The 12,829-nt window shown below is 49.6% G+C and overlaps 1 protein-coding gene and 1 pseudogene across 2 annotated transcripts in view; both read right to left on the reverse strand.

Moving 5' to 3' along the window:
• Positions 1-2,957: 2,957 nt before the first annotated feature.
• LOC118628615 lies at positions 2,958-3,929 on the reverse strand (annotated as a pseudogene).
• A 4,498-nt stretch (positions 3,930-8,427) lies between these two features.
• The window catches only part of STK33 (serine/threonine kinase 33), a 65,966-nt gene continuing 61,564 nt past the window's right edge, over positions 8,428-12,829 (reverse strand). For both annotated transcript variants that reach the window (XM_036259383.1, XM_036259382.1), the window contains one exon: positions 8,428-8,649. In XM_036259383.1, the coding sequence (XP_036115276.1) occupies positions 8,458-8,649 (192 nt within the window). In that variant the 3' untranslated portion in view covers positions 8,428-8,457. The remainder of the gene's footprint in view (positions 8,650-12,829) is intronic.

Raw genomic sequence — 12,829 nt, forward strand, 5'->3', positions numbered from 1 at the left:
GGTGCCTCGATGCCAGCTCTCCTGGGCCCTGGGTTCCCTGAGCCCTGCTCGGCGTCCAGAAGTCCTTGTACAACTTGCTATGGACTCTGGGTCTCTCTCAACATCCTGCCCCCTCTCCCAGCTGCTTTTCCATTCTCTCCATCCACCTGGATCCACTCCAGCCCTTAAATCCGTCCCGAGCAGCCACCTCCACCTCCAGGGCTAGCAGCCTTCTCAGCTTCAGGGACCAGCTGGAGCTCACTGCCAACCCCCACGAGGTCTTCCTCGGTGAGTAAAGCCACCATCATCTGGGTTACTGAAGCCAAAGTCACTTCTTGGTCCCCTGCCCCTTTTCCTCCCCCTCTATTTCTAGCCCATCACTGGATCCTATCAATTCTATCTCCAAAACGGATTTCAGACCCTCGTACTTCTCTGCCACGAGCTCCCTCTGTGCCCTCTCACCAACCCCCTGCTTCTCCTTGGGCTCTTTGCGAAGCTGTTTGTTACGCAGAAGGCAAGAGTGATCCTTTAAGCATATGTCCTGCCGTCCTTCCCAGCTGAAAACTTGTCAATAGTTTCCTACTGCTAAGAATAAATGGGTTCCTTCCTGTGGCCGCCAAGGCCCTGCAGGGCCTGGCCCCTGCCTCTCCCTCTCCGTCATCCAGGCCTTTGGACCAGGTCCTGGAGTCCTCCAGGCTCTTTCCCTGCTCCCTCTGCCTAAAGCGCTCTTCCCCTCAGCCTGCAAGCTTCCTCAGAAAGGCTCTCCAAGAAGGTTCCTACCCTGTTATTCTCCACTGTAGCCTTCTATTTCTTTCCTTCCTAGTTCTAATCACAAACATAATAATTTTACATATCTGTATAGATCTTGATGGCCTGACACCCCCCCACCCCCCGCCAGGACTGCAAGCTTAAGGGCAGTGACCTGGGACCTTGACTGTGATCTACATCATTTTATATCCAGTGCCTGCCACATGACTGGCACATAGTAGATGGCCCACAAATATTTCTTGATTAAATGACTGAGTCTCTCAGTCCAATTCTACTTAATGGACATTCTTTGTGCAGCTGCTGGTCCTCCGTGCTGGTGCCGCAGTGTGGTGCTGGTCCCCCTGGAGGAGAGGCCTGGCAGGGGCCAGACCGTGGTTCCTCCAGGCGAGCAGTGGGTAGCAGCCAGACATCCCCGCCAAGATGTGATGGGGGCCAGGGCACCTAATGATGCTTCACGGGCAGAAACTGGTATGAAGACACTGGTGAGCAGATCGTTGACATAAACATGGCTGAATGAATCAAGTCTCATGACTACGGTCTAGACTGATGGGAGGAAGGATAACTGCTTCTAGAAGGAAAACGACTGGTAGAAAACCACCCATTTCAGTGGGCTTTGGGAGCTTTCCCACTAGAAGCCGTGGGAACTTCCTCTTTTCTCCTAAACCCAAGTGGCAGACAGCGGACGGAGAGTGGGCAGCCGGGGCAGGAGGGCTGCCACCGTCCCTGGCTGCGGGGCTTCCTTCCAGAGCCGAGTTCCCGTCCTGCCTCACAGAATGGACCGAGCCTTCGGAACCGTCTGTGTTCCCTGGCGCCAGGCACTGTCAACGCGACAAGAAAACAAAACATCGCTCCGCCGAACATTACAGCAGAAGTACGGCAAAGGGAGGGCAGCAGCAGGGAGGCAGGGACTGCTCCGTAGCTGACCTCTGAACCCGCATTTCAGCCGCACAGCTGCACGGCCCCCCATGAAGAACTCTGGGGAATGGAAACATTGCCTCGATCCCTACCCCGCACCTGCCCTGTGCCGGGCATCACCGCACTGTGCTCCCGGTGAGCGTCGATTTATCCCGTCTGCACACACAGGGCTTCCAAACCCTCGGAAGCGAGGGAGCTCTTTGCTCTCTGGTCAAAAATAAATTCAAAGGCTTCTAAAGACGGCTGATGACCGGTGAAGGCATTCGGAATTTATTTTTATCAGGCCAAGTCCTTCAGAATGCCCCTCTCCCTGGCATGGCGTGGCTGGGTCTTACTCAAATTTGTCAACACGTCAAATAATCCTCTGTTCTACAACCTCGAGCCTCAGACTTGCTAACATGGCCACTCCAGGGTTTCGCTGGGAGACAGGGGAGCCACTTGGCCTTTTGGAACGCTGGGGTCAGCCTTCCTAGCAGTCTCAGGCCTAAACCACGAAGGCCGGGAGAGGCATGCAGTGCAACCGCCACGCACAGGAGCGGCTGGCTGGGTTCAGAGCTTGGTTCTGCTACTTCTTAGCTGTGTGACCTGGAAATTTCAAGTTTCTTAACCTCTCTGTGCCTTAATCTATTTCTCTGCAGACAATAATAGTACCAACTTCACAGGTTGCCGTAAGGATTAAAAGAATACGTTAAGTCCTGGCCTGTGGTCCAGAGAGACCCGGGTTCAGTTCCCGCTAAGGGCACGTACCTCGGTTGTAGTTTGTCCCCGACCCTGGTTGGTCGTGTGAGTGGCAGCCACTCGATGTGTCCCTTTCACGTCAATGTTACTCTCTCTCTCTCTCTCTCTTTTCCTCTCTCTCCCTTCCACTCTACCTGGACAAAAAATGGAAAAATGTCCTCGGTGAGGATTAAAAAAAATATGTCAAGGTGCTTAGAATAGTGTCTGGCACATGGTGAGCACTCCGTAAATGTGGCTGCAGTAATTACATCATGACCCCGGGAAGGGCTTTAGTTAAAAGACAGAGATCCTTCCACTAATACAGCTCAAAGCCAGCTTACAAGGGGACTTCGATGTCTAGTAAACTCAGTGTAAACCAACGCCTGGACCAGAAAATACTGGTAGCCACCCCCACACAGGGCCATCCCCCACCTGCCTTGCCCAGGGTCACGCTGGAAACGCTGACTCCGGGACCTGGCAGTCGCCCTGGGACAAAGACAGCTTTCTGTGCTGATGAGAAAAGTCTTTCTTTCTTATCTTTTTTTTTTTTTTTAGAAATAAAAGCCAAGTTTATTTGTTCATTTCTTGCATTTGAAGTACTCCTCGATGACATCCTCTGCCTGAGATTCTTTGCCATAGTCCTTAACTACCACATAACTGCAACCCACCACTTTACGGGGTTGTCCCTCTCCGTCGATTTTGCAGAGGCCTGCCCATCCCCCTACTTTCTTGTTGTCGTCAGCCTTGATGAGGCTGATGTGGTGCTCCGCACAGAGGGCCTCCGCCAATCTGAGCTGCATAGGCTCATCACGTCGGATGCGAGCACACAAAGGTGGGCTTGGCGCTCGTCTAAGGCTTTGGCAGCTTCGCGAATTCCGCGCTAGGCCACTGTGGAGGAGGGCGGTCTTCAGCACCTCCCGTAGAGCTGTATTAGCCTCCACTACACCTCCACAGCAATGCCTCCCTTGGCCATGGCGGTGGGTTATGGGTAGAGCCGGATCTTGAACGCACCCAAGCCTCCGCCTCTGCGCAGCTCCACCGCAGCCGGGAAAGAGGAGAGAGAAAAGTCTTTCTTAAACAACAGCTGGTGTCAGGCTCCTGTCTGCGGAGCGTGATTAGGTGAGAGGGTCAAAGTGTGTCTCAGTCCCCCAAGGGCAGAAAGATTTATGGGACCCGCGTATCAATGCCAAGGATATGCATGATCGGAAGATGCTGCAGAAGCCAGCTGGGAGAAGACTGTGCTGGGGGGAGGTCTGTCTGCGTGGCATCTGGTGGCCCTGGCCTCGGGGAGGCCCGCTGAGGTCTCCACCCTGTGCTCGCCGGGTCCACCTGAGACGTCTGGGGTGGCACCAGGCAACTGAGAGGAAGGTCCCTGACACCGCCAGCAGTGACCCTATTGGCCCGATTCGTCTTCCCAGCATCCCACGGTCACGTGTGCGCTGCTGCTCGAAGCCAGGCCACTGGGGCAGCGGTGCGATCCCCACCACGCCTGCTGGGAACTGCTCCCGAAAGCGTAGGGAGACGGGCAGAGAGGGAACAGAGCTAATCATGCCAGCCGCTGAGGAAGGCAGCCTCAAACACGCAAGACAGACCCTGATCATGGCCTTCCTTCGAAGAACAAAGGCAAGGAGAACGGGCTTACCAGTGAGGATTAGGTGATAACAATGTACCGAGCAGAAATCAAAACCACTTCTGAGCCAGCTCACTCAGGAAAATACGGGGTCCCAAAGAGTGAAACCGGACTAGTTCAGTGAGACCTTTGAAGAGTGAGGAAGTTCCTTTAAAATGCTGTGCGCGCTGATTTGAGCACTTGTAGAGATGAAACAAACACACAAGCCAGGAAGACGGCTTCAGATCGCCTGGCTTCCTGGTGCTGCGGGTTCTCCTGGAAGCCTCCACTGTGCCCCTCGGCCCTCGGCCAGGGGGCAGCCCGTAGGTCCTCCTGGCTGTTACAACTGTGGTTTTGTTTTTTAATCCTCACCCGAGGACATTTTTTGCATTTATCTTCAGATAGAGCAGGAGGGAGAGAGGGGGGAGAGAGAAAGAGAAACATGGACGTGAGAGAGACACATCGACTGGTTGCCTTGCCACCCACACGACCCCAACCAGGGCCGGGGACAAACTGCAACCGAGGTATGTGTCCTTAGCGGGAACCGAACCTGGGACTCTCTGGTCCGTGGGCTGATGCTCTAACCACTGAGCCAAACTAGGCAGGGCTACTGTTGCTTTCTTTAGGCTCCCCAAGGCCATGGTTGGAATCTAGACCTCAGTGCAAGCCTCCGGGGTCTAGACACTGTCAGAGTCAGTTGAGTGGTGGCAGACCTATCCAGCTAGTCTCAGTACCAACCCCAGGAACATCTCCCGGCCACCCCATCCCTCAACCCCTAGTGACCGCCCAGACCGTCGGTTTATTTCGGGAGGAACTCAGGTAAGCTCTTCGCTCGTATTCCGGAGGAGACTGGCAACCATAGAGCAAACCGGTCCAGGTCAAGAACAGTGCAGAAACGATAAGGAAAGGGACCAGATCGCTGTGGGTTCCAGGAGGAAACAGATGGTGCACGCAAATGGGGTGGTTGGAAGTTTAACAAAGAGGCTATTTCTAAATGTACTGAGAGTTTAGGGAAACCCACAAGGGAAGACACAGTACCCCAAGGCAATAGCCCCTGGTCTTGGCCTAAAGGGGCAGGGGACACAGCTGAGAGATCGACGGAGAATGCAGTGAATTCCCAGCATCCCGGCACAAAGGTGCTGGGGAAACCAACGACTGGACCCCACTCTCCCACCCTCTGGTCACCTGTTGGCGTCTCCCACTGACCGAATCCCCACAAACCTGAGGCCCGGAGCCTGTTGCTGCAGTCCCTAGAGACCGTGCTCTCCGGGTGGAGGACAGAGCAGGGTCAAGTGTCTCAGGGGAGGAGGACGGAACATGCCCAGCCCAGGTCATTTCCCTGAGGCCACAGCTTCTTGGCCTCCAGCCAAGTGCAGCCTTTCGAGGACACAACTTCCCGGCCAATGTCAGAGCTTTGCTTAACTGCTGGGAACGCATGTTTGAACAAAGCCTCTGTTCTCCATTCCAACAGCAGGTTGGAATTTAAAACGCTTCATTTTCAAGACTTGCTGCTTTTGATTTGTCCAACCTGGAACTTACATTTTGGAGTCAAATAGAATTATTTAAACAAAGCTTTTCAGTGATAAGCACAAAATGTTTTGATTTTTTTTTTTCTCCTTTCCTCCTCCCAACACCATGTAAAATTCCTCCTCAAAATGTAAGGGCTATTCCGTGGCCAACTCTTAAAATCACAGCCTTTCTGACCGTCCATTTCCCAGGGTCCTTGCTTCTCCAGCCGGTCTTCCTCCGGGTGCGCTTGCACGGGCCACGAGGGGCCCGTCCACCCGACTGGTCTGGAGTGACGGCTCCTTGAGGAGCAGCGCTCCCTCCTCTGCCTCCTGCTTCTGGGTTGGCAGAACCGTGAGCTGTCATCCCAGTCAGAGTTCTTTGTTACCTGTACCCACTTTGTTTTCCTTTTGCCCCACCCCCACCCGTCTTCCTTTCTTCTCTGATATCATCTTCTGTGCTCAGCTGTACTTCTCCCCAGTCCCGGCCTGCACTCACCTCTTTCATCACCTCCCTCTTGCCTTGGCTTGTCTGCTATTTTTAAGTCGGAATGTTGATCAGCATCTGCGTGCCTTGGAAGCAACACCTGTGCTGTGCTGTCCTAGAGAGAGTGTGTCCCTTTGGTCACAGCAAAGCCCAACCCTCCATGCTGACGTGCGCGGGAGATGTCAGTGATTGTTATCAATGCCTCGGAGTTGCCCATCGGTCACCAAAAACCAATCTGAAACAGAAAAGCTACTTTTTTCACAGTCGTGAGAGTACAAGGGGAAAGCAAGGCCATTCAGCCCTAGACACTGAAGAGGTACCACAGTTGGAAAACAGCTCAGACATGGTCTGGCCCAGGTGTGTTCCATACAAATAAATAAATAAAAATAATACGGAAATTCCCTTTAGAAAGAATGAGCTAAGTTTCTGTTGAAAGGAATCTACATAGCCCTGGCAGGTTTGGCTCAGCAGTTAGAGTGTCGGCCCACGGACCAAAGAGTCCCGGGTTCGATTCCAGCCAAGGGCACGTACCTCAGTTGCAGTTGGTCCCCAGCCCCAGTTGGGGTTGTGAGGGAGGCAACCAATCGATGTGTCTCTCTCACATCAATGTTTCTCTCTCTCTTCCTCCCTCTCTCCCTCCCACTCTATCTGAAGATAAACGGAAAATAATAATAATAAAAAAAGGAATCTACATAAATAAAATGAAGGTCTAGACAGAAGGGAGGACATCGACGCATCTCTGTGGTGGGCCTGGTGCTGGGTGGGAAGGGCACCACTCAAAGGGTATGAAATGACTTCGCCATTCACTCAGTGCTCACTTCTGGACCTTTGCTCGAGTTTACTAAACGGAATCACGCATTGAAGACCAAAGAGGCACGTGGATAGAAATTTGGATAGTACTCAATTTAACAACAGAATTCTCCTTGATACGAAAGACTGCATCATGCTATAAAAGTTAAGAGCATTTTGAAAACAGGGTATGTTCCATTTTCAGGCCCAGTGGAGGGGCAGAATCAAAGCCACTGTCTCGGCTGGTTTTTCTGCAAGGAGACCAGCAGCCAGCAACCCTCTGCCCCCAGGAGCGCCAGTAGAGAGGGGAAGTCGCCTAAGGAGGCCGGGTGTCTCAGCAGGCAAACAGAACCTGCTCGAAGACTGGCTCACTAAACCCAGAGAGAAGGCTTAAAACTCAGGAGAGGGTTTACGGGCTCCTGATAGGACTCGACGCAATCAGCAAGGGAGAAAGACCTTGAAGAAGCTGTGTCAATGCCAGTTCTAAAATAAAGTCTACACAGTTTCCACTAGACAGGCCCAGGCTGTCAGATGCCCCCAGAGGGAGCACATCGAAGGCACTAGGAAAGTGCTGGCAGGACGACTCAGCCCAGGGCGGCACGGGTCGGGGTCCTCTCCGATCCACTCGGAAGCACAACAGCATCTTCCAAATTAATGGCAAGAAGCACATCTACTACCTTCAGCCACTGGGTGGATTTATATGCAATGAGTACATGCTCAGCTGGCCAGGCGTGGGTCATTTTGGAGGCCCAAATGGCAATCCAGTTGGGGAAGGGGGGTTACTGCTTCATAAAGATAAAAGCTGATGTAAACTGTTTCTTTAGAATTTGTTTGGAAGGCCAAGTGAAATATCCACGTGCTCAGTTTGACCTGGAATGGCGAAATTATTTGCCAGGTGGAAGAAGAAACCCGTAATACTGAGAGGAATGATACCTTTCCCCCTGTGTCCAGCCTCATGACCTTCCCCAAAGGGTGTCCCTCCTCCTGCAGTAGGGGCCAAGCTCACAATTTGCATAGGGGCTCAGAGGACCTTATGATATTCACTTCTTGTTAACATAAAAATTAATGTGAGTGGGTAACATCTGTCTTTTATTGATTCCATCAATACATTGGGAATTTAGCAGCATATGAATGGCAAGCAATTACAAAATCTCCTATTCTTTTTCTACATTTAAATTGTCTTATACAATCTATAGCAACCTACAATCACAAGAACACACATGAATAGTCCGAAGCGCTTCTGCTGTTATGCCTGTGGTAAATTTATTAGTAATTTCCTAACAATGTCTGCTAGTGCAAAGTGCACATAATTATTAGGAACCTCCGTTACCATATTTGGCTCTCCTTTTCCCTGTGACTGTGCTGGAATCTAAGCAGGTGCAGCAGACTGAGCAAGGATGCTCCCAGTCCTGCTCGGAGGGCACCGGCTCCGCTAAACCACCCTGGAGAACGTCTGGCGTTGACTTCAGCGCAGCCCCACCGTCAGGCCTGCTGGTGGCTGTCCTTCAACACCATGCTGCTTGGAGATATCTAGTTTCAGTTTTAAACTGGCGCGAACACACCGCCGGGTTCGATGGAGCTGAAAGGCTAAAAGACCGCCTAGTGCTGTCCTTTCCACCGCCCATCCCCTCGTTTTAGCACTAGACAGAGCAGCTCTGGTTTTGCACTATTCAGCGCTGGAGGGAACCTTAGAGTTTCTTTTTGGTTCTAGGCAGGACAGCGGACTTAGCAGTATATTTGGTTGCTTTTCCATGACTCGAAGTCACAGAGGGTTTCTCTAGTTCTCCCTTGAGTGCAGCTGGAAGGAGTCTGCTCATGTCCAAGACGTCCGTATTTCCCTTCTTACTGGTCACAGGAAATGTTTCTTCATAAGCAGTGGGCTAGAAGTAAAAGGCCTGGATTAATTTTCAGACACAGAGCAACTCACATCATTTCAAAAAAAGCAAGGAACTACAAAACTGTCCCGGATTTGCAAGCTGAACACTGCCCAGCTGTGAGATATAAACTAATCACATTGTGAATTTGTTATTAGATGCCAGAGAAAACTTGGTTAGCACCTTCAAGAAAAAAGAATTGTTTAGTGTTTGGTGTAGAGCAAACTCAAGGTACCATTTCAGACCCTCCGCCGCACAAAATGAAAGTAAATACCTGGTAACCTTTGCTCAGGGAAGTCTGCTTGGACACAGCCGTCCTGGGCTCATCTGCAGATTTCTAGCCAGCGTGACGTTTGCATGGGACCCTGACAAGCCCATCATGACTATGCTTTCTAACCTGGGCACGAGGCTACTCACAGGGCCTCACAGTCTCACCATTCTCTGCCTCGATCCCAGGCTCCGGCTCCTAACCCCAGCCACACGGCTGGGGCAGGTCTGCAGCCCCGTGGAGCCTGACGCCTCACTGCCAGCCGGGGAAAGTGGCATCTGCACGTTTACCTGGGTTTACTATGAGAACGAAGAAGGCGGAGGCTGAGAAAGGGCTCCACAGCGTTCAAGCACTAGACCAGAGGAAGGGATTTTAACAGGCTGTGGTACTGTCTCAGATCCCCTCACCCCACAGATTAGTCTCTAATCTGGTCATGAGGGAAGCAGAGTCTATTTTGACCTTAGACCCATTTTAAAAGTAATCAATTCTAATTAAATGGAGCAGAGCACAGAGTTCTAGGAGAGCAGAGGCTGTCTCAGGAGCCCTACCCACGCAGGATGGGGGAGGAGGCGCCGGGGCTGACAAGGCAGTTCTCACGTACGCAGAATGATCTGACGTTTGGTACTCTGGTTAACTGAAAGTCAGTGGACATGTGAGTTAATAACAGGTTGACAATTTTCAAAGAAAAGATCATGTTACACTGCCCTGGCCGGTTTGGCTCAGCGGTTAGAGTGTCGGCCTGCGGACCAAGGAGTTGCAGGTTTGATTCTGGTCAAGAGCATATACCTCAGTCAGGGTTCGGACCCTGGCCCTGGTGGGGTCATACGGGAGGCAATCAGTCAATGTGTCTCTCTCACATCGATGTTTCTCTCTCTTTCTTTCCCTCGCTCCTATTCTATTTGAAGATAAATGGAAAAATATCCTTGGGTAAGGATTAAAAAAAAGATCACGTTACACAAAACCAATAAACCCAGTGTTTCTCTGACCACTTGGGCTCCTGTGATTCAAGTGCCCATGTTTTATACACAGCCGTAGCCCTTAATTTATGTTTGTCCAATGAGTAAATGACCTCCCAGGGCTGCAGCAAAACTACAGGTCATTTAACGATTTCTGGGACCTGTATTTTAGGAAGAGAACATTGACCTGATGTTTGCTTATTGCAGAGAGCCCTGAAACATCTGCCCCTTCAGAACACCACCACGCAAGGCTTGTGACAGTGTATGATCACTCTTGAGCTGGTGATTTTTTTCACTGAAATATTAATTTGTATACATTTAGAAATGAAAACAGGTCCTTTCCTTCACAGATTTTTTTTTCCCCCAAGAAAATTTCTGGGTTGCTTCTCTGTGTAGCCTTTTGAGAAACAGAAAATACCTAAAGTGCATTAGCATTCAGTAAAATATAGGTTGCACCCTCGTGCTGGAAACTCCTCTGCTCAGTGACAGGGCGAGAGCATAGCACCCAGATGTGCTAGTATCTGGTTGAAGGTAAGTTGCTTTGTCTAGTACATTCCTGGTCCCGAAGACATGAAACCTGTCATGGAAATTTCAATTCATAAAAATTTCATTCACTTGACATACAAATCCTATTAAAAGGTGAATCTAAGTGTAACCCTCTCTCTTTTGACATTTCCACCTCTTGAGTTATCATCCAAGTCGTTGTGGAAATGTTTTCCAGCCTGTCCACCCCAACTAATCCTCTAGAGAATAGGAGCAGAAACAGTCATTTTCTTTGTAATGCATTCATACTGCTGCATGGTTTATTGTTTCCATTCTTCTTCATGCTTCCATCTGTTAATTAATGTACTTGAGTCATTAAACTAATGCTCTTACCAGCAACATATGAGTGCCTGTTTTCTTATTTTTTTTCAGTCTGGCATTTAATACATGTTAAAACTAATACAGCCAACCATATTTTAATTGAGCTCCAAAATCAGCCTAAAACTAGCCACACGGAAACAAATCCCAATATTTGTTCCTTTGTTCCCTGGTAACATCACTGCAAATCTACTTATCTTTATGCAAATGTTTACATTGTAAATGCGTACGAACTTCTGTGTATATGGGTGCATCTTGTTAAATATTATATGTGTGTACACTTTACCATCTCTCTCTGCTAATTTGCAGTGGCATTAAGTTTAGGAAGCAGAATCATGAGAGATTTCCTAAAGGCAAAGCCTCCCTCTTAAATGTCCCCTCACTGGAAGTTCTCCACCACCAACGAAGCCCAGACGCGGCCCTTAGGGGGAGCTTTAACTTCCTTCACCCACAGCCACGCCTCTCAGCTCCTTGGAACATACGGTCAAGGCAAATTCTAGCTTCTAGGCTTTTCTCTAGAAACGTGAACAAATCTTATTTTCCAGGGATATAGATTTTAGATTATAGATGATCTAGACGTGAGGTTTCTCTTTCTCTTTTCTTTTTTTTTTATCCTCACCCGAGGACATTTTTCCATTTTTTGTTCAGATAGAGCGGGAGGGAGAGAGAGGAAGAGAGAGAGAGAGAAACGTCGATGTGAAGGGACACATGGAGTGGTTGCCACCCGCACGTCCAACCAGGGCCGGAGACAAACTGCAACCAAGGTACGTGCCCTTAGCGGGAACCGAACCCGGGTCTCTCTGGACCGCAGGCCGATGCTCCAACCGCTGAGCCAAACCAGCCAGGGCTCTTTCTCTTTTCTTATAGTTGATGGGGTTCCTCAGAGACCCACGCTGCTGCTGGTGCACTTCGAAGCGGAAAGTGCACCTGCCAAGGCTAGGGGAGCTACGAAGATCTTCCAGATCGTGAAAGGAAACCGAAGGTGATGGGCTCCCAGAGGATTGCACAAGGGGGAGAAAGATGAGAAAGGAACTTCAATATTCGGCTCTAGGGGGAAAGAGTCTAAATGAGACTGTTGGTCACCATTATCAACCCAAGAAAGAGGGTCTAAAAATCACTGTAGGCTGTTCTCTGAAGATACTGGTATACTACTGCACAGTGACCAAGAGAACCGGGCTATCATCAGCAAGCATCTTGAAATCAAATGAAAAGAATTCTCCTATCCTTACATAAAATCATGAAGAATTCATAGCTGACACACTGCAACCAGCTTGAACAGAATAGAGACCAAAAGGTTTACACAAAGGCTACTGATATGATTAATGGGTGGAGGTTTATTTATTCATCTATTTTTATTAATTTATTTTTGTTACAGATGTTTCTCCTGTTCCCCGCATTGATTCCCCTCCCCCTCCCTCCCCACCCTGTCCCCAGCTTTGTTGTCCATGTCCATTGTTCATGCATACATGCATATAAGTTCTGTGGTTTATCTCTCCCCCACCACCCTCTCCTCTGGGGATTGTTACTCTGTACCCCACTTTCACGTCTCTGGGACTACCCCATTCCTCAGACTGTTATGTTCATTATATTCCACAAATAAGTGAGATCATATGATACTTGTCTTTCTCTGTTTGGCTTGTTTCACTTAGGATAATACTTTCCAGGTCCCTCCATGTCGTCTCAAAGGATAAGAGATCTTTCCTTCTCACAGCTGCATAGTACTCCACTGTGTATATGTACCACTGCTTTTTTATCCATTCATCTACTGATGGACACTTGGGCTGTTTCCAGATCTTAGATATTGTAAATAGTGCTGCTACAAACATGGGGGTACATATATTCTTTCTGATTGGAGTTTTAGGCTGCTTAGGATATATTCCTAGAAGTGGGATCACTGGGTCAAATGTCAGTTTCATTTTTAATTTTTTGAGGAAACACCATAGTGTTTTCCATAGTGGCTGCACCAGTCTGCATTCCCACCAGCAGTGTACCAGAGTCCCCTTTTCTCCACACCCTCGCCAACACTTGTAGTTTGATGATTTGTTGATGGCGGCCATTCTGACAGGTGTGAGGTGATACCTCATTGTTGTTTTAATTTGCA

Source organism: Molossus molossus, unplaced genomic scaffold (genome assembly GCF_014108415.1).
Source record: "Molossus molossus isolate mMolMol1 unplaced genomic scaffold, mMolMol1.p scaffold_m16_p_13, whole genome shotgun sequence".
NCBI classification, from domain to species: Eukaryota; Metazoa; Chordata; class Mammalia; order Chiroptera; family Molossidae; genus Molossus; species Molossus molossus.